This window comes from Lithobates pipiens, unplaced genomic scaffold, assembly GCF_037356315.1.
Source record: "Lithobates pipiens isolate NorthernLeopardFrog02 unplaced genomic scaffold, aLitPip1_a1.2 Scaffold_8, whole genome shotgun sequence".
Taxonomy (NCBI): Eukaryota; Metazoa; Chordata; class Amphibia; order Anura; family Ranidae; genus Lithobates; species Lithobates pipiens.
In genome coordinates, this window is record NW_027507903.1 from 232,948,368 (window position 1) to 232,971,039 (window position 22,672).

The 22,672-nt window shown below is 41.2% G+C and overlaps 1 protein-coding gene across 23 annotated transcripts in view; it reads right to left on the bottom strand.

The window, feature by feature from the left end:
• NAV3 (neuron navigator 3) overlaps positions 1-22,672 on the bottom strand; it is an 873,011-nt gene that overhangs the window by 238,438 nt on the left and 611,901 nt on the right. For all 23 annotated transcript variants that reach the window (XM_077474065.1, XM_077474059.1, XM_077474072.1 and 20 more), the window contains one exon: positions 20,803-20,942. In XM_077474065.1, the coding sequence (XP_077330191.1) occupies positions 20,803-20,942 (140 nt within the window). The remainder of the gene's footprint in view (positions 1-20,802; positions 20,943-22,672) is intronic.

Sequence of the window (22,672 nt, forward strand, 5' to 3'; positions counted from 1 at the left end):
AGCTACCTAGCGACTGTAGCGACACTAATGCAGCGATCAGAAAAACGATCGCTTAGTGACACTGGCAAAAGGGGGTGAAAGGGTTAACTAGCGGCAATCAGGGGGTTAAAACCATTATTGGGTAGTATATCGGGGTACCTAGCGATATAAAAACCTGGCGGTGAACCTAAAAAAATAACTAGCTACCTAGCGACACATGCAGCGATCAGAAAAATGATCGCTTAGTGACACTGGCAAAAGGGGGTGAAAGGGTTAACTAGCGGCAATCAGGGGGTTAAAAACATTATTGGGTAGTATATCGGGGTACCTAGCGCTATAAAAACCTGGCGGTGAACCTAAAAAAATAACTAGCTACCTAGCGACTGTAGCGACACTAATGCAGCGATCAGAAAAACGATCGCTTAGTGACACTGGCAAAAGGGGGTGAAAGGGTTAACTAGCGGCAATCAGGGGGTTAAAAACATTATTGGGTAGTATATCGGGGTACCTAGCGATATAAAAACCTGGCGGTGAACCTAAAAAGATCGGGGGGGTTTGTGTGCCTGTGTGTACCTACATGTCAGTGTAGTGTTGGTGCACACTTACTTTTACTCTTCTCCTCGTAGTCCGGTCAAAAAGACCGCCCCGAGGAGAATGACATCACTTCCTCCTTCCTGTGTAAACAATACACAGGGGAGGAAGCTTCTCATTGGCCAGGAGCGATCCAGAGGGGGTGGCCGAAAACCAACGGCCATCCCCTCATCACGGAGCGCTCCTGGACCGAATCGGACCGCCGTAAACAGCGGGAGGGGGTCCGATCGGACCCCCCACCCGCTGGAAGGCAATCACGTAGATGTACGTGATTGTGCCTGCCTGTGCCATTGTGCTGACGTACAATGGCAATACGGCGGTCCTCAAGTGGTTAACAGGGGCGTTTAAGTACAATTTTTGATGCAATGCTTTGCAGCAGGGCTAATTCCTGCAAAAAAACTAGAGTGTATGGCAGAGGTTGCAGTGTGATGGCACCAGTGCCTAAGGCCCAATTTTTCTGACCCTGTTTAACAGGGGCGTTTAAGTAAAATTTTTGATGCAATGCTTTGCAGCAGGGCTAATTCCTGCAATAAAACTAGAGTGTATGGCAGAGGTTGCAGTGTGATGGCACCAGTGCCTAAGGCCCAATTTTTCTGCCCCTGTTTAACAGGGGCGTTTAAGTACAATTTTTGATGCAATGCTTTGCAGCAGGGCTAATTCCTGCAATAAAACTAGAGTGTATGGCAGAGGTTGCAGTGTGATGGCACCAGTGCCTAAGGCCCAATTTTTCTGCCCCTGTTTAACAGGGACATGTAATTACAATTCTTGATATAATATTTCACAGGAGGGCCCCTTCCTGTGCCCACCCAGAGTAACTGTGAGGACTTATAGTGTTGTGGCACCAGCACCACAACCACCAAAGGTCAATTTTTCTACCACTGTTCAACAATGGCATGTAATTACAATTCTTGATATAATCGTTCACAGCAGGGCGCTCCAGCGGCCACCAAGAGTCACTTTGAGGGCTTACAATGTTGTTGCAAAACCAACACCTTGTTCCGCCATTTCTGCAGAGCATATAGGGCAGGCCCCTACTTTCAAACATCCAATTTACAAACATCTCCTACTTGCAAACGGAAGGAGACAACAGCAAGTGAGATGAAAAAAGATGGACGACAAAACAAATTATACAGGGGTGATAACCCTTCCCTATGTTTTCCAAAAAGCTTAAAGATATTTTTTTTGACTGGAGCTACACTTTAAAAATGTACCGGTTGAAAATGACAAACAGATTCAACTTAACACAACAAACCTACACAGTCCCTGTCTTGTTTGCACCGCCTGTATACTGCTGTTCTGAGTATATAGGGCCTGGGGGCCACACGCATTTCCTTTTTTTTAATATGGGTACAGGGTTCCCCTTAATGTGCGTACAAGACCCAAATAGGCTGGTAATGGGCAGGGAGGGCTACCCATGCCATTTTTCTGAATGATTTTCAACCATATTGCAGGAACCAGATACAACATTAAAACCGCAAGCAGTTTTAAATGGTGTTATTTCCGTTTAATGTCATTTTGTGCAGGGACTGTTCTAAACACGGGAAACACGTGGCACTTCACAGGCATACTATATAGACACCCCCCAGGCACCATATTTAAAGGAATATTTCACTTTTTTTTTTCACTTTAATCGTCATTAAAATCAGTGCTCCCGCCAAAACGGTAGTTTTTAAAACTTTTTTTTGCAGTGACCCATGTCCCCTGAGGCAGGAGGCAGATCGCCAAACCCTTTTTAGCATACTATCTTGCATATTAGCCGTTAAAATTAGCACTTTCCAATTCGAACGTTCGAGTCCCATAGACTTCAATGGGGTTCTAACGTTCGTGCCGAACGCGGGGGTCGTTCGCAAGTTCTGGTGCGAACCGAACCGGGCGGTGTTCGGCTCATCCCTAATCGAGACATCCCATTACCCACGCTGTATTTAGCCATTTTTAATTAGCCATTTTGACCAGACCTATGCCACAAAGGATATGACCTGATGCATAGTACTGTACATTCCTATATGCCCCATCTTTGCCACGGAGAACATTGGTGAATAGACCCTCAATTCCCCCCCCTTCCCAACCCCTACTACCCCTCTGTCTTTCCCCCCCCCCCCCATCCTCCTCCCTGTTACGGGTACTACTTTATGTTCCATGTATTAAGTATGGACAACACACCCCCCTTCCCACCATTAGTTAGGTCCTGTTCCTTGAGTCCTAATTAATGGGAACTTTGACCAGCTGATTCGTTCTGGTCCCAACAACCTGTACCAACAGGACCATGTTATACAGATATGTATGTTATTTCATAGTTATGTACTGTTACTATTGCAATACTATGTTTTATCTTACGTTGTATTATGCTCCTTATTATCTCTGTACCATACTGGCTGTACCAGTTACTTCATGTATGTTCATTGATATTGTACCCTCTTCTTTACTCAATAAAACATTTTTCGGAAAAAAAAAAAAAAAAAAAACCTTCTGCCTTTACAACCACTTTAAGAGGAGATACGATCGCAACATACAGTATAACTAGCTAAATGGTGATTCTAGCATAGGGAGAAAACTGCTCAGTCTCAGGTCATACAAGAGGACCTGTGGTCACTTAATGAAGTTGGATGAGAAGCAGTTTGACCTTAAACTCTGTAAGGGGTTCTTTACTGTTAGAACTGTAAGGATGTGGAATTCCCTTCCACAAAAGCTGATGTCAGTGGGAAGTAGCCACTATTTAAAAACAAGCATCTTAGGGAACACAATATACAGGGAAGTGTTAGAGACATAAATACAAACACACACACATCCACACAGGTTGAACTGGATGGACTGGTGTCTTTATTCAACCTAACCATGTAACTATCAATGCTAGAACCATGATTTAAAGATTTGTATGTCATAATCAAATCCCTTCTTAAGCAAATCTTCTTCAGGGAAAAGAAGCTTAATTTTTGTAGTCATTTCTCATAACTGAGATCCTTCAGCCCCTTATTAGTTTTGTTTCCCTTCTTTGGCTTCTCTCCATTTTAAGCACATCCTTCTTAAGTATCGGTGATCAAAAATGAACAGCATACTCAATATGTGGCCTAACCAGAGATAATCAAATTGTACAAATTATCATAATAGTTTTAATTTGTTTGCTTATTTTATTATCCTTTTGTCATTTGTGGCTCAATTTGTATTTTTTTGGCTAAAATTATAGAAGGAAAGGGGGTGCAGGTGATGTTAAGAGGAAGCACAAATTCCTTAGTTCAGGAAACATGAAACCCTCTTTTCCCTGGTTAGCGGTCTGTACAGTAAAAAAATAGGTCTGCATATAATGTAGACAGCATGCTGCCTCCAATAACATATCCTGGAATTATTTTTTAACTAATATAACCACATGGCACAAGGGGTTGAGCTTTACAAAAGAGAGTCACTATTCAGGAGTGCTTAGGGTAGCATGGTATCTAAATCCAACCTTGCCTCCTTCTACGTTATAAAAACAGCAGTAGCTTTGCAGTGAGTTTTTCAGCGTTTTTCAGCGTTTTTGCAATAGCGTATTTAGTTGTTTTTTAGCGTTTTTCAGCGTTTTTTTGTATTAGCATTATTAAGCGTTTTTTTTTTTTTAATCAATGGGATCAAAAACATTAAAAAATGCTGGTGAGCCACATTTATCTGCGTTTTTTACAGCTGAAAAACTCCTCTCAGAACCCACTGTTCGTTTGTTTTTGTTTTGTTTTCTACAGCCAAAAAACACCCCAGCCAAAAACAGTTGATAACAGCCTATGCGTGCATGGACACATAGGAGAACATGCTTGAGAGTTTATTGAGTGTAGAAAAAAAGTCTGAAGCCAAAAACAGCAGCTGTAAAAACGTCCAGTGTGCATCAGGCCTTAGTGTTATATATCAAATTCCTCTCCAGGAAAGATCATTATTTTGTATCTCACTGTATACTGTAACCATTTTCTAGGTTTAACTATCATTTAATAAAAAAAAATTTAAGTTGTAGTTTATAGCCTTTAACTACAACTTTAGTTTTTTTTTAATCTGCATTTTTTGGAGCATTTTGTGCTTTTCAACTTGCAGAAAATTCTTGGTATACTTTTAACATAGTGATGTAAATGTGCCCCAGTAATCTTCTCTCTCTGTGACACTGAGAGATTAGACTTCTGCTGTGAATATCTGAAAGAAACCTAATCACAAACTGAACAACTGCTTTCCTCAGCACTTCTCTGTACTGGCCCTGCATAGATAAAACCCACTTTTGTAATGCGGTATATTTCTATTTCAATCTTGTAATATGTAACCTTTTGTGAAAAAAATGTAAAGAGCTATTTATAATACTGACAGCTTTTACAATTGAGATATAGTGTGCATCAAGTGTATGCATGTTCAGCTTGGTTGTCATTCCTATTACCTATTAGGCTATTATACAGTTGTGGTTTCTATTATTTAAATATATCTGATATACCTGATATCATATAACAAAATTCAATTCTAATGGGCTCTGAAAAACAAAAAAATCCATAATTCAAGAATAGAATAAATCTAAAGAGAAAAAAAAAAGGATTAACATTTCTATTTATCAAAGTATGTGTAATATCTGTAGGAATTGTATAGACCAAGGGCCACTACTGCAAACATTACCCAACACAAGTTTATTTTATGCCCTCCATAATTGCACTTCATTACAACATGGGCAGCAGCCATAAAGCTGTCTGCAGAAAGTATGGTTATTGTTCCCCACAGCAAGCAGACTGTGGTGCTAAGGAGTCTGACACTGGTTCCCTTATGAAGCCATGTTATTTAAAGTACAACCATGGTTTCTTGTTAAAAAAAAATGTGTGATAGCACCTAAAGTGGACCTTCACCCTCTTCCACAAGTTCCCTCCACTTCATCCTTCCTTCCAGCCTATATACGTATCACATTGTTTTTTTTTTAACCTTTTTTTTCTTTAAACTGTCCGGCCCCGCCTCCCCATGGACATCAATCGCCTTAGGCGAATGATGCGCACATTGCCTTCTGTGCTTCCCGGGATATGCACATCACACATATCCCAGGAGACATAGCCTTTCATTCAGGAAAGGAGGGGACAGGCCAATCCGAACATCATCGGGAGGCCTGCTCATTAAACCCGAAAGAGCCAGCGGGCCTCTTGATGACGTCAGAAAGAACATGGCGGCATGGGACAGAGCAGTGGTAGGGCATAAGAGGATCTCAGTGGATCAATGCTGGATCTGCTGGATGGGAAAGTATCTAAATTGTGCAGATATCACCTTCAGGTACGTGGGTTTGAAAAAAGAAAAAAAAACAGGGGGGGGGGGGGGGGTCTTGTGGAGATCTGCTTTAATTGTAAGTGCATTTGCAAGTAATGTTTTCTCCTAGGACTTATTCACATAGGCACAAGTGAAGTGTGAAGAGTCCTTTGTTTACTTTTCTGTCCTAGCACTGAGATGTGTGCAATAGCAGCCCATATTAGTGAATGGACAAGCATTGACAAGCATAGACTCCTTCACACACTTCTTTTTCTGTAGGGCGTCTCCACTCTGGATGAAGTAGTAAATCTAACACCTTTGGACAGAAGCATTGTCAGCCTAGGGAGAGATTTGTAGATTAGCAGATTTAGATGAATGTCACTATCAAATGGAAGCCGAACTCCAGCTAACACTTAATAAGCATTACAGCAACAGTTATTTTCCTTTTGGGATAAAGGTTTTACTAAATAAAATTAAAGCTGATCATGGTAAACGCTCCTGTCAGTGCTAAATGTTTTTTTTTATTATTATTTATTAATTTATTTAAGGCCATACATGTTACAGAAAATGAACAAAAATAAACAGTTAGCAACCATTTCCATCTTGACAATGATACCATGGAATATCATTGACATACTCTTATGGGGATAGCCCTATGTGCCTCAAGACCAATCCAGGATGAAAGGAAGACAGGACAAGGCACTCAATTGCAGTAACATTTTTGGTTGATTCACCAAGTGCCGCCAATCCAACTTGCCTGATGTTGACTGTTTAACATAGCCTTGGTAAAACAAGTAATTTAAACTTATCACATATTAATCATATAGAACACAAAAAAAGAATAGCAGAAAGATTTGAGCCAATTGCGAAGGGACAACTCAGGTCCAAGTGCAGCAACAACCCGTCTATGTCACATTGGATATAAAAGGTTTATAGGACACTTAAAAGAAAATGTAGTCAAGGTAGAGGCCAGAAAATAGTGTGGTAAGAGGGAACAAAGAAAAGGAGTTGGAGTGAGAGGAGATATGGGGAGAAAGGTAAGGGAGCCAGAGAGTAAACTTCTGGGGGCCAGATAATATCTGCTATACATATAAGGGAAATTAGGTGAACGGAAATTTGGCGATAGGCTCAGGTTGAGACAGTGCTTGTAGATAGCCATCAGGCAAGTAAAGTATCACCATGGCCTCCACCGCTCCCTAAAAATGTCCTCCATATTGTTTAGAGTGGCAATCAGTTCCTCCATACAGAGGATATCATTAATTTTGGCATACCACATGACCCTAGTAGAAGGCTGCGTCTGCCACAAGAGCGAGGGAATGAAAGCCCTGGCAGCATTTACCAGTTGAATAGTAAGCGATTTATTTGTATTTCGGGATGGGCCTCTCCATAAGGTAGAGGAGACATTCCGCTGGATTCCCACTCAGGTTAACGGAGGTCAGGTATTTAATAGCAGCCGTCACATCCTCCCAAAAAGGGCCTAGACTGGGACAATGCCAAAAGATATGGGCCATCATGCCCACAGCTTGTTTGCATTGCCAGCAAGTGTCCGGAACACTGCTATTCATTTCATGGAGTAGGTAAGGAACACAGTACCATCTCAAGAGTATTTTATACCCCACCTCTTGGTATTGGTTAGCTATGGATGATTTGCGAGCTAACAGGAAAATCTTTTTGACTTGTTCAGACATAAACAGTGTCCCCAAGTCCTGTTCCCATTGATGTACATATGATGGAGTTGGATTGTTGGAGGGACAAACATCTAGCTCCCTTTTCCTACAAAGCGTAAGATGTCAGTAAACATGGGAATAGTGAGATCTCTGAAAAGTAAATAGTGTCTGGTTTGGATAGTGCTCCAACAGTCCAAAATGGTTTGTTTCAACATATAACTGCCACTTTGTCTGGACAGCTTGGTGAGTTGAGGGAAGTTGAGAAGTAACAGACTTACTAGTCAGATCACCATGTGAAAATAAAGGGAAAAAAACATAGAAATAGAAATTGAATGCAGCCACAACATCTAATAATTGGTGAGCTGCAATTTAATAAATTTTTGTTTTGGGTTTAATATCATTTTAAGAGGTGATGGTTTTCACTTTCCAAGTAATATGTGCTAACCACTTAGACATTGTGCTGTGGAAAAGACTTAGGAAAAGATAAAGTTATAGCTGCATAAACAGGTCCATAGCAGAATTATAAAAATTGCTTTGGGGGAAGGGGTGAACAAGTGTGAGAGGCAAAGTAGTGAAACTTGTCATAAAAATCTATAGGCAGTTAGTGATCCAGTGTATGGGAAACCTTATTGTTCTTTGTTATTTCAGTTTGTATAGGCTAGCGCACAAAGTATAGGGGATGATAGAATACAACTAAAATCTTTAAAATCACAACCTTTAACCACTACAATACAGGGCACTTTCGCCCCCTTCCTTCCCAGCCCAATTTTCAGCTTTCATCTGCTCTCGCACTTTCAATGACAATTGTGCGGTCATGCTACACTGTACCCAAATGAAATTTTTAACATTTTGTTTGCACAAATAGAGCTTTATTTTGGTGGTATTTATTCACGACTCCGTTTTTTATTTTTTGCGATATAAGCGCAAAAAAAGCGGAAATTTGGAAAAAAAAACAATATTTTCTTTTTTCTATTTTAAAAGAAATCCAATAAAATCAAATTTTGTCATAAATTTAAGCCAAAATGTATTCTGTTACATGTTTTTGGTAAAAAAAGTGTATACTAATTGGTTTGTGTGATCACGGACATATGTACGCAAATGATCATGTACATATGTGTGCAGGTGATCACGTACATATGTGTGCAGATAATCATTGGGACATGTGATTTTAGTGGGACATATGTTTTTTTTGGGGACATGTCTTTTTATTATTTGGGGACATGTGTGTTTTGGGGACATGTGTGTTTACACTGTGTGGTGATGTGTGTTTACACTAGACTAGTGTTCAATGAGTAAAAAGCATGGCCTAGACAGAGCCCAGATTTAAACCTCCATTGAAAATCTGTGGAATGACTTGAAGACTGCAGTCCATAAACAGTCACCATCAAATTTAACTGAACATGAGCAATTCTGACAAAAAGAATGGGTAAATATTGCAAAGTCTATATGTGAAAAGTTAATAGAGACATAGCCCAACAGACTAAAGGCTGTAATTAAAGCAAAAGGGGGTTCAACAAAATACCGACACAAGGGGGTGATCCTTTTTCCAACTCAGTCATTCTGTTTTGCATTTCTTTTTTTTTCTGACATGTTTCACTTTCACTTGGATGTTATAAATTGCACTTGGTAAATAGAGCTGGATATAAAAAAAATGGTGTCTGTCTTCATTTCAGGCCGCAAAGCAAAAAAAATTTGATTATTTTAAAGGGGGTAATATTATGTAATATAATTATGTAATATGTAATATTAGAGGCATGCAGACAGACACATTGCTTTAGGTAGGTTCTTTTTTCCTCTGCAAGTTTCAGCTATGAAGACACAGGAAGAAATAAAAGGTGGTGGGTGGTGTTACATTTAATCATCACTGAATTATTAAATTTAATCATCTAAACTGCAAAATAAAATGCTACACCACTACATCAAATATAATAGAAAAAAAGCTGTGTGTATAAATAAATACTAGCAAATGCTGACATAGTTTAAATGCTATATGCCAGTGCATCTAACTGAAACAAGACATGCTCTGCAATTTTTGCTCCATCTACAACAGCAGCGTGTGTTCTGCCTGCTGGGATTCAAGTGCAGGACACTAGTACAGACAGACATCTCACTTGGCTGCTTTAATCAATACCCTTTGAAAAATAAAAGTATCTTGAAGGTAATGTTCATTATCACAGCATTACTCTATTGATAAGTGGCTCTGTAGGTGATGTGAAAAATTGCCACTGCAGAATATCCTATCCAATCACAAAGCTGTGATAACGTATGTTCCGAGATTATAGGCCATGGTGCTAATACCTACATTACATATAATAGGAAAGCTCCCAAGAAAAGCAAGCTATATTCAGAATGTGCTGTATGAACACCAAACAACAGCATTTTGCAGACACTGTCCCCATCTTGTGGCCATTTAGGTGATTAATATTAAGTGTCAAGTCAATATTAACACAACGTGCATTTCCAAGCAGAATTTTTCAGCTATCTTAATACTCAGGGTTCCTTGCAGCAGTTTATTTATTTAAACACAAAAGCACTTTGTCTTCTTCTTTTTTCTTTAATAAAAAGAGCAGACTGCATTGTTTAGACAATTATTGTGACATGCAAATGATCACCAGGTAAGAAATGTTTGCTTTTGACTCTCAAGTCCTACCTACACAATGACTATAGCTCTCAGTATGTTTCTATTCGCTACTATGGTGAAGTCCATCTAAATGCATCCACTAGCAATCACACATATGAAAATAAACATTACTTGTATCACACTTATACATGCATGCCCATTGAAAGGTAAGAATCAAAATGTTTTTCAATTATCAAGCTTAGGAGGCTGCAGAAAGACATGGTGATTATACAGTGATGCAGGAAGTGGGATAGGTAAGTATATGGGAATATTTAGTTTTATTATCCAATCTTTCCAGCTACTATGGATATCCAAGGGTGTGCATATTAAATCATTCAAAGCCCAACTCAGGGCAAAATCTATAATTTCCCTGTTCCTCCCTCCCCTTTAACCAATCCGGACATCTGTCCACTTCACCTAACCTGGTGAGGTCAGTTATACTCACCCGAGTCCCCGTATCCAGGTTTCTTGCTGATGTCCTTTCAATCTGCAGAATCCAGCACTGCACATTAACCCTCATCATCTGGTCTCCCTTTTCTCCTCTTGGTCTGACTTCAGCAGTCTTCTGGATCCTGAAAGTGGGGATTATCCAACTTACTCAGGCCACAACTTGGACATCGATAAAAAGGACCCATCCAGTAAGTAAACAGAGAGAAGGACCCAGTGCTGAACGATCTCGTGATTTTTTGCTTTAAGTGTTTGGAAGTACTGTCCATTATATTTATTTTATTCGCACTAACAGTTACATTTCCTGGACAAGCGTTCAAGATATTCCCTTCTGCACAGGAATAATTATGTGAACTTAAAAAAGGGAATACCCCTGAAGCTTGTCCTGACAATGTACCTTTTAGTGGGAAAGAAAAAGGTTCAGAGAAATATCATGTTATTTTGTAATACAACCCGCACAAACAAACTGACAGTGAAAATGTGTTTTTTATTTTCCACAAATGTCATTAAATTTCACTATAAACAACAAACATACAAAAACTGAGCCCGTGGGAACAAGGGACAAGGAAGAAAAACAATTATGCAAAGGTCATATAAACAACACCTAATGGAAAGAAAAAAGCTTGTTTAATAAAGAAAAATAATAGTCAAAAATAACAGTGGAGTCAGGGTATGAGGGGAATGGAGACCCGGTGTTGAGGGAAGTTTTTTGTTAACTCGTACTGGAGAATTCAGCAAGTAGGTCTTCCTCAATGGAATGTTGGTGATGTCTTGATGGTGGGTTTAAAGAAATTGTGAGGTGTCAGTAGAGCAGTAGGGTGTGATCTGTGAGTCATGTGAGTCATGTTCTCATGGTATGGGTTAATAAGACAGGTAGGTACTGGATGAGGTGGGAAAGCACTGTAGTAGGAAGGGTGGGGATAGTTGTAGGTTGTGGTGCTGCTTGTGGTGGCAGTGGTGGTGCTATTTGGAATAAGTGGGAAGTGTTTTTGGTGCATCGGGACAGCACAATTAACTGAAATTGGGCATATCCATGGTGAGGGGAATCTTTTTGTCCTTAGGAACCATTCTGAATGCATTGTGAAGCAGTATTCCTCTTTTTTTTATTAGTTTGTCCAGAGCCTTTAGAAGGAGATTCTTTCTGACACTGTTATGGGTAACAGCATGTTGTCTTTTATCTGCCCTTGGCCTAAAGCTTGACTTTGCAATAGACGGACCTGGCTTCAACTTAGGCTTGTGGAGGCATCGCTCTCAGATACTGCAGGATTTCCAGCAACATGTTCCACCATACTGACAGTAGACTCAGTCTCGGCTTATTCCTTATTCTCCACTGGAATATCTTCACCACTGAACATCTTCTAATTTGAAAATAGAAAAAATGTGAGCAAGGGAAATCCTAATTTTAAGAATAGAAAAAAAATTGCCAACTTACTCTCGGAACTTCAGATACAGTTTTAAAAAGCTTAGTAGGTGAAAACGGCAGTATGGCAGTTGTCATCTTCTGGCCCCAGCCTCATTATGACTCTCTTTTCTGAGGATGGCCATCCCTTTAACTCTCCCTATTGCTTTAACACTTCATTTTCAATGTCTGAACTGCAAAAAAATAAATACAATTGTTATATTATTTTTTGAACAGGTTCTTAGCTACTGGACATTCTTATTCTTTGATGTATTCTGAATTCCACCTTGGCAAGTAAAGAGTATACTATATTTTTCAATCAAAATGCAAGGCTATGTGGAGTAATATGCATAAGATTGCTCTGGCACCAAAATTCTGAATATCGATTTAATTTGGATTGTGATGCCAGCAATGACTTTATTTACAAAAAATGTTTCCCGTTGGTGCTATGGGCTATCATTGATGTTGACTACAGATTTACCTAAACTGATGTGGGATAGTATGGTAGCGGCAGTGATTCGAGCATCTTTGCCAGTTTCAGCTGAATCCTCCACAAGATAAACCATAGCCTGGGAAAAATAACCAGTGTATTCAATTTATTTTGTGGGAGGTAAGGCTTTTGGGATTGGTGGGCTTCTAATGTGCCTGGTTGGTGGGCTTCTAATGCTGAGAGAGGCCTGGGGCAGGAGAAACATATTTTTATTTACAGACTATGGCTGCTGGAATGCACCTTCTGAATCCTTGCCAATAAAAATGGAGGGTCAGGCAAAGAATCCTTGTTGTTGACGTGAAGAGCACTGTTTTTTGTGAATGTACTAATTTGCCTGGAAGGGCGTAGAGATCTGGGGGCCTCCTTATTAAAAAGATGTTTACCATAATTCTATAAGTATGTACCACAAATCTTCACCTTATTTTTGAAGAACAGGATGTGGGAAATAGGTCCTTGTCCCTTAACATGGTTAACAAGTACCTTGCAAGGTTGGGAGGCCCAGCCAGTCATCAGTCTGTCATTTTGCAGTGGCATCAACACTGCTGCAAAAATACAGAACCCCAGCCAGATAGTGTCTGTATACAAACCAGCAGAGCATAAAAGGAGATATCACTATGGCATACAGCAGTCGGATGGTGATCTGTCATTTACAACAGTAGAAATGACAGGCGATCATCGTTGGGTGGCACAGGTCATTGTGATTGAGGTGGATGTGCATAGCTGGATAACATAATTGAGGATGGATGTATATTGTCTCTCAACATGAGTACACGGTGCCTTGCAAAGGGAGGTATGCTAGCCCCTTGTAAGCTACCCTCCCAATGCTGAAGGCATATGGCCTGTTACACAGATCACACTGGAAAACAAAAGCCCCAAATATAATCTATGGCCTATACACTACCGATAAATCATGCAAATTTATAATGACAGTAAAATGTTCACATATACTGACATTTGTCAAATTTGTCATACTGCAAACTATTGCTAAATAAAGAATAAAGTACTCACCAGTGGTGGTATTCCGTGATCTTGAATATTTTTTCTTATCCGGGTAGATTTTTGATGCAATATCTTGCCAGGTCAGGAATTTCTTCCTTTTGTCTTTACACGTGCGGTTAAGCTGGTCATACATAATTTTTTGCTACTCAACAAGGCTGGTAAACTGGTCTATATTGATCCAGCTACTCAAAATTTTAAACCACTAAAAAAATTCTGCTCAAAAAGCACATTTTCTTACTTGCAACATGCTTTTCTCCCCAAATAGCTGCTGTACAGGTCACTGGAGGGTTCACATCATTTGCAAAAAAAAATTTATTCCCTGGAGATGTGTTGACGTGCATTGCGTCGATATGCGTTGAGTTGACAAGCTGCATTTTTATGCAACTCAAATGTGTGGTGTGAACAAAGCATGTGTTTAACAAAGCAGGTCAAAGGACATGGTGTAAACAAGCCCTTACTGCTAATTAAATTGAAATTGTGTATGCACCGAAACAGCTGTTGTTGACAATGTACCATTACTGATGATTACAAATGTGGCGTACACTCCACCGGACTTTCCGGCAGACTAGGTCCGACGGATTTCCAACGGACGTTCCGAACGAACAGACTTGCCCACACACGAACGTACTAAGTCCGTTCGAAAGTACGTTAGTTTTGAATATGATGACTTAAGAAGGGACTAAAAAAGGAAGTTCGATAGCCAGTAGCCAGTAGCTTCCCTTGCGTCGTATTTGGCCTGTTGGACCAGCATACAGACGAACGGTTTTCCCGGTAGGAATTGAGTCCATCGGACAGATTTGAAACATGTTCTATTTCTAGGTCCATCTGATTTTTTTTATGCAAAACTATCAGATTAGCCCACACACGGTCGGATTGTCCGACGGACTGATTCCGTTGGACCTAGTCTGCCGGAAAGAAAGTCCGGTCGTGTGTACGTGGCATAAGAGGTGGATTAGCATAATGAAAATGTCTTGTTTTAAAAACTTTTCCCTAGGTAAAGTGAACCTTTGCTCATATGAACAGTCTCTGGACACATTTTTACATATTCTGAGCAAGTAGTAAAAGTACTTTAAAACAAGCTATTCACCTCTGCTTTCAAAACACATTTCCTTTAGCCTTACATTCCATGTAGGGTTGCCACCTGTCTGGGATTCACCCGGACAGTCAGGGATTTGAATCATGTGTCCGGGATTTAGCCCGTCTGAAACCCAGACACATTCAGACCAGACTGTGGCTCCCTCTATGAAGGCTTCTAGGAGAGTTGGTTTGTTGCAGAGGGATGACTTGCAGTGATCAGTATAGCGTACAGACTCCTCCCTTCTCCCTTTACAACATGGGCTGCTCAACTGTGAAGGCACCAGTGTCTGCATGCTGTGCCTCTGCCCTGTTCACTTACATTCCAGCATACCGGCTGGGTCAGAACCCACCCCTGTCCCTACCCCACTCTCACTATCTACAGCTGTATGCATGTCTGGGATTATGGGATTGCGACCACATGTACATCAAGAACCGCTAGTTAAAAATAGAGATACATTATAATATTATAGAGCCAATTAATCAAAACTGCATATAACGTTTTTGGCTAGTTGGCCAGTATTAGTGCAGCATATGGAAACAATGGCTTCTATTAAACCTGTTATCCTAAAATTAGGAATAAACCCCTTATTTTTTTTTTTATATGTGCTTAAAACGATATAGGCAAATACCATTTAAAGAGTGGTCTACTGTGTTTCTTACTAATGGGGGGGGGGGGTCCTTTTAACCCACCTCACCATAAGGCTTGGGTGCTCAACCTGTGACCCCCCAGCTGTTGCAAAACTACAAGTCCCATGAGACATTGCAAGCTGCAGACAGTCACAAGCATGACTCCTAAAGGCAGAGGCATGATGGGACTTCTGCAACAGCTGGAGGGCTACAGCTTAAGCATCCCTTTCAAAAAGTGTCTACTTGGACAGTTGTGTTAGTCTATAAGTCCTATTCCAGTGAAGTAATGGTTTGCATACACTTCAATGATTATGGCCAAGTAGCCATAAACAGATTTATGCGGCTTGGAATAAATGGTTCTGTAATATTGGGTTGTATTTATAAGCCATTTAAGATATACATTTGGCTAGAGGGGCATAACGCAATGAGCTGTATGGTTCCATCTGCTATCCCTAATATTAAAGCTCTTATTTTCAGGTCTGTAATGAAAGTTAGAAAAGCAAATACCTTCTGCTTTTAGACGGCCATGCTGTGTTTCTGACTAACTGAGTTGGGGGGCTGGGGTTAGTTGCTTTTAGCCAATCTCACCTAAAGGTGTCTCATTAATTCAATGGAAGGAGGAATATAGGTAGATTGCAGCCTTCTTTTGGAAACAGGTTACGGGTTCTGTAAGCTTCTAGAAACCAACCAAAACCTGACTTCAGTGTCTCTGCTGTAAGCTTTGAGGATCTTTTGGAATGAAAAAAATAAGGCACTTCTGAACCCAATTATTATTGAAAAAAAGATCAAGTGGTCCATCCAGTCTGCCCATTTTTTTTTGGAGGGGACTATGGGGGGCAGCTGCAGCACAGAAGGTTTTTCACCTTAATGCATAGAATGCATTAAGGTGAGAAACCCTGAGATTTTACAACTCCTTTAAGTTCCGGAAGTCTCCCTTGATATGTTTTATCTCCCAGACCCTTTACCATTTTTGTTACCCCGTTCTGGACCTGTTCTATCTTAAAAAAATAAAATAAAAAAATAAGGCACTTCTGAACCCAATTATTATTGTATGCAGTTTCATATAGTGAGCAGATATGTTCCCTCCCAGTGTAATTTACTATCTACCTGTAGAGCTCTAAAGAATGCTTACTAACCAAACATTGTAAAGGTTTAAATTTCTGTTGACATATACAGTATCTCACAAAAGTGAGTGCACCCCTCACATTTTTGTAAATATTTTACTATATCTTTTCACGTGGCAATGAAAAAAATTACACTTTGCTACAATGTAAAGTAGTGAGTGTACAGCTTGTATAACAGTGTAAATTTACTGTCCCCTCAAAATAACGAAACAAACAGCCATTAATGTCTAAACCACTGACAACAAAAGTGAGTACACCCCTAAGTGAAAATGTCCAAATTGGGCACATTTAACCATATTCCCTCCCTGGTGTTATGTGACTTGTTAGTGTTACAAGGTCTCAGGTGTGAATGGGGAACAGGTGTGTTAAATTTGATGTTATCGCTCTCACTCCCTCATACTGGTCACTGGAAGTTTAACATGGCACCTCATGGAAAAAAACTCTCTGAGGATCTGGAAAAAGGAATTGTTGCATAAAGAAGGCCTAGGCTATAAAAGATTGCCAAGACCCTGAAACTGAGCTGCAGCATGGTGGCCAACACCATACAGCGGTTTTTACAGGACAGGTTCCACTCAGAACAGGCCTCGCCATGGTCAACCGAAGAAGTTGAGGGCACATGCTCAGTGTCATATCCAGAGGTTGTCTTTGGGAAATAGACATATGAGTGCTGCCAGCATTGCTGCAGAGGCTGAAGGGGTGGGGGGTCAGCCTGTCAGGGCTCAGACCATACACCGCACACTGCAACAAATTGGTTTACATGGCTGTCGTCCCAGAAGGAAGCCTCTTCTAAAGATGATGAACAAGAAAGCCTGCAAACAGTTTGCTGAAGACAAGCAGACTTAGGCCCCTTTCACACTGACGATCCGTTCAGGCCCGCCTGTCAGTTTTTCAGGCGGACCTGAACGGGTGCTCCATAGAGCTCTATGGAGCGTCGGATGTCAGCGGTGACATGTCCGCTGACATCCGACCCGCTCCGATCCGAAAAAGTGTGACGGAGGAAAAAGCTATTTTTCCATCCGTCTGCGGATCGGATCGGGTGACGACGGGCACTGCGGTCCGTCATCATCCGATCTCCCATAGGGGAGAGCGGCGCTGTGACAGGTCCGTCCCTGCGCAGTGTGCAGAGACGGAGCTGTCATCTCCCTGCTCAGCGGGGATCGGCGGAGTGATCCCCGCTGAGCAAACGGACATCCACGGGGCGGATCAGAACTGATCCGCCCCGTGTGAAAGGACCCTAAGGACTTGGATTACTGGAATCATGTGCTGCTGTCTGATGAAACCAATATAAACTTATTTGGTTCAGATGGTATCAAGTGTGTGTGGCAGCAACCAGGTGAGGAGCACGCAGACGACTGTGCCTTGCCTACAGTCAAGCATGGAGTGTCATGGTCTGGGGCTGCATGAGTTTAGCTCGCACTGAGGAGCTACAGTTGATTGAGGGAACCATGAATGCCAACATGTATTGTGACATACTGAAGTAGAGCATGATCCCCTCCCTTTGGAAAATGGGCCGCAGGGCAGTATTCCAACATACCAATGACCCCAAACACACCTCCAAGACAAGCACTGCCTTGCTAAAGAAGCTGAGAGTAACGGTGTTGGACTGGCCAAGCATTATAAGGATGCAACCTGAATGTAGCAGTGGCAAGCCTCCATCCCTGAAATGTATTAAACAACAGAAATAAGAAAGGGATGGGACTTTGTATGAGGCAGGTCACTGAATGGATACCTTATTCAAATCATTTATAAATTTATTTATTAATAACAAATCACATTATAGAGATTGTCAATCTGTAAATACAGGATACAATGTACTATGATACACTTGTATGAATATATAGTTGTTATACAGAGTAAGGTAAAACATAATAAGCATTATGGGTACATAAAAACACTCATCCATTCAATAAATTTCAATGAACATAATCGATTGCTCATGGTGAGCCAAACTTGTCTAGGTATCAGTTCAATGAAACTTAACGCACGTTTCATGGCTCATGCCAATCACCAGGAGTAAAATGCTCTGAAATTAAATCAATAATATCTATAAATATAGGTGGCGCCCAACCTTAGGTCCAAGGGAAGGCAGGAGACAAAGATGATCATCTCCCCCGGGGCTGAGGTGAGGAGTCCCATCCAAACCAGAGACAGCAACCAGGTGAAGACCAGGCGACCATGTCACGACCATGTGAATCTAGTGTATGCTTAACAGTCCACATTGCTCTGCAAGGGTATGAAGATGACTGGGCAAGCAGGTCTCCAGACCTAAACCCTATTGAGCATCTGTGGGAGCATCCTCAAATGGAAGGTGGAGGAGCACAAGGTCTCTAACATCCACCAGTTCCATGATGTCGTCAAAAATAAACTGGCACAGGATCTGCATCTCACTGACAAAGGGAATTCTGCATTTTCCCAGCTCACATCTACACTACAAGGAGAGCCTGCAGAGTCAACAACCCTCCTCTCTCAGCAGAGCAGAGGGTGAGGACAGGTAGAGAGATTGAGCATGCAGCTCCAGCTCTCGGGTTCTCTGTGTCTGTCACAAAAAGAAAAAAAAATGTAAGTTGCGCACACGCATATGTAAACAGTGTTCACATCACACATGTGTGGGATCTCACCGTAACTCAAAAAAAACTTTAAAGCGACACATTAGATATTGCATTTACTTCCCGAAACATTATCTTTTACATTTTACCAAAAAATTGGGGTTTATAGTTTGTTTTGTTTTTTCTTGATTTGAGGATATCCGCTGATAACCGCTGAGCAAATACCATGACATAAAAGATTGCAACAATCGCCATATATTAATTTAGCCCTTGTTCACATTGCTGCGATTTGGCAAGCAAATCAGCAGCAATTTTGGCAATGGCACCGTCCAAATCGGTGCGATGCTGCAGTACAGTTTCTGTACTACTTTTGGCGAATTTGGTGTGAGATTTCCATAGACATCTGTACAGCAACCCGCACGGATGTCTCTGAAATCGCCCCTGAAGTCGGGGACTGACATGCAGCTGAACTCACTGTCAGTGTGAACCTACATCTAAACTTGTAAACAAAAAGTATCAGAAGGTGCTTGTGCCCTTTTTGTTATTTAGGAGCAAAATATGCTCTTTTTTTAATGTTTAGAAGAGTGGTACAAGCATTGTGCTTGCACTACTCTTTGTTAATTCCCCCCACCGTGTATGTATGGTAAAAATAAAACTAACATGTTTGATATATATATATATATATATATATATATATATATATATATCTTTTTTTTTTATCATATATAGGAAGACAGTATACAACAGATCAGTCTTCCTCCAAGTACATTTTTTTTATAAAATATATGAAGACAGTATACAGCAGATCCGTCTTCCTCCAACATTTAAAGTGATTTAAAGTTATTTTTTTTAAATAACAAACATTACTTACCTGCTCTGTTGCAGTGGATTTGCATAGAGCAGTCCCTCCCTCCTGTTGAGTGCCCCCATAGCAAGCAGCTTGCTATGGGGGCACCTGAGCTAAGCAGCAGCTCCATGTGTCCATTCAGTGTGTCCCCTCTCTCTCTTGATTGGCTAACTGACTTTGATTGGCCGCAGTGGGAGCCAATGGCCTAGGGGCTCATGGGCATTGCAGGATCAAGATGGGCTCAGGTAAGTATTAGGGGAGCTGCTGCACACAGCAGGTTTTTTGTCTTAATACATAGATTAAAATTTTTTTTTGATTTTACAACCCCTTTAACCACATAAACAGTTACCATCTAAAATATAGATACTTCCAGTAAAATAATGATTAATACAAAAAGCTGCTTTTAATTTATTTGCATTAATGAGGTAAGGTAAACATATGAGGTGTTTACAGAAATATTTCATCTGCATTTTCACAAGCTAAAGGTTATAGCAACTTTTGGAAAAGCATAGAAACACAAACTGTCTTGAAAAGTGGTTATTTAAAGCGGGATTCCACCCTAAAGTGGAACCTCCGCTGATCGGATCCCTCCCCCCCTCCGGTGTCACAATTGACACCTTTCAGGGGGGAGGGGGGTGGAGATACCTGTCAAAGACAGGTATTTTCACCCACTTCCGGGCATAGACTCCCGTGGGAGTCTACGCCATTTCCTGCCCTGCCGCGCTGTCTGCTGGGACACACACGGGTCCCAGTGACAGCGCGGAGATTTCCTATTGCGCGGCGCGGCTCGCGCATGCGCAGTAGGGAACCGGGAAGTGAAGCCGATTCGCTTCACTTCCTGATTCCCTCACCTAGAATGGTGGCGACAGCAGCCGAGAGCCGAGCGATCGATCGGCCTCGGCTGCCGGCATCGCTGGAACCCGGGACAGGTGAGTGTCCATTTATTAAAAGTCAGCAGCTGTAGTATTTATAGCTGCTGGCTTTTAATATTTTTTTTTTTGGTGGAATCCCTCTTTAACCATGGGCTGTGTTTCTTAGAAAACCTTAAAGCAACACTAAAAGAAGAATTAAAAGGCCTATAGAACTTAAAAACAGGCATGCCTATAAAAGTAACACAATCACCGTCAAACTGTACTTAATTTTTTAATTGCTTCGTCGATTATCACTCTTACCTTTTTCATTGCCATTTGCATAATGAGGTGGTTTATTTTTGTCAATGCTGTTAAAGCTCTGACTTCTTCGATTTAAATTAGCTGTTCCCTGAACCTTGGTACTGCTGCCTGCAGCTGGCACCCTGGAAGGTCCTGGAAGTCTACAGTGAAACACAAAAATAATGTTATTACCCAAGAAAACAGACTGACCAGGGTACAGATGCCAAATGTCTTATGGCACTAACAGTATTGCATTCAATTTTACTCTAAGCTTTACAGAAAAGTTCCTGTGCAGGGCTTAACACTTGCTTATTAAAATCGAATAGGGCTAATGAAATAAAATGCAGCTGGAGATTAATTTGGTTCAAATATAATTAATGATAAACTTGTGATGTACCTTTTCTTTGACATTTCATCCATATTTTTCATGGATAACCAGCTTCTGTCCACAGCACAAACACTGCCCCTACCTATAACTGGCCTTAGCGGCAAGGAGCACATGGAAGGGCAACGCATAGAAAACAAAAACAAAGAAAATTCCTAGCTCAACTTGTCAGCCAGCCTGCAACCAACCAACTTAACCTATCTAACAGTTTGCGTTAAAAACAGTGGTTTCATTTGCACACATTTGCCAATAAATGCATAGGCAGCGGAGGCCACGGCAAGGCACCCCATTATCCTAACTCTATACATTTTTGAGCCTCTGTAGTAGAAGCACATGCATTATAATAGATAGGCAAAGGATAGGTGACCCTGGAAGAAGCCCACCCCTCCTTAAAGGCACAGGGTGCACCGGACACCCAGCACATAGCACAGTGGCAGCAAAAGTGTCCAGTGCATCCCCTCACCAGTATTCCATCAGTACAAATGGCCACTGCCCCACCATTAACTGGCCTTAGCGGCAAGGAGCACATGGAAGGGAAACGCATGTAAAACAAAACCAATGAAAATTCCCACCACAACTTGTCAGCCAGCCTGTAACCAACCAAATTAACCTGTCCAACAGTTTGACTAAAAAGCAGGGGTTTAGTTTGCACACATTTGCAAATACATGTGTAATCTGCGGAGGCCGCAACAAGGCACCCCATTATTATCTACAGTCCTAACTCTATATATTTTTGAGAGCCTCCATAGTAGAAGCACATGTGTTATAATGGATAGGCAGAGGGCAGGTGAGCCTGGAAGGAGCCCACTCCTCCTTAACCCCCCTAGCGGTAATCCCGAGTCTGGCTCGGGTTAGGAATTTACTGATAGGAGCGGTAACCCCGAGCCAGACTCAGGATGGCTTCGCTCGATGCAGGGGAGGACACAGGGGAGAGTTACTTACCTTGTCCCCTGGATCCAGCGATGTCCTCCGCGCTGTGTGAGCGAGCTGTCCTCCGCTCGATTCACAGTGCCCGAGTGCCGCCGAGCTCCATTCCCTGCGGCGTTACGTCGCACGGGAGCGGAGAACGGTGGCAAATTCAAAAAAGTAAAAGTACACAAAACACACACAGCACTGTAATCTTACAGATTACAGTGCTGTATTAAAAAATTACACACACCCTTTGTCCCTAGTGGTCTGTGCAGTGCCCTGCATGCACTTTTATATTATAAATACTGTTTTTTCTGCCTGGAATTTGGAGATTGTCCACAGCAACCAAAAAGTGTCAATTTTTCAGTGTTTTAGGATTTAATTACATGATTGAATAATTTTTATTATTCTTTATTATATTATAAACTTTATCATACCCGGGATGTCTGCTAGACTCTGGTTTGAACAGATTTAAGAGCGTTATCCTAAGAATTACAGAACTACAAAATAAAAGCCAGATTTCCGTGCAAAATAATTGTACCGCTTTCAGCACCTAATTCCAGACTGAATCATACCGCCAGGGAGGTTAAAGGCACA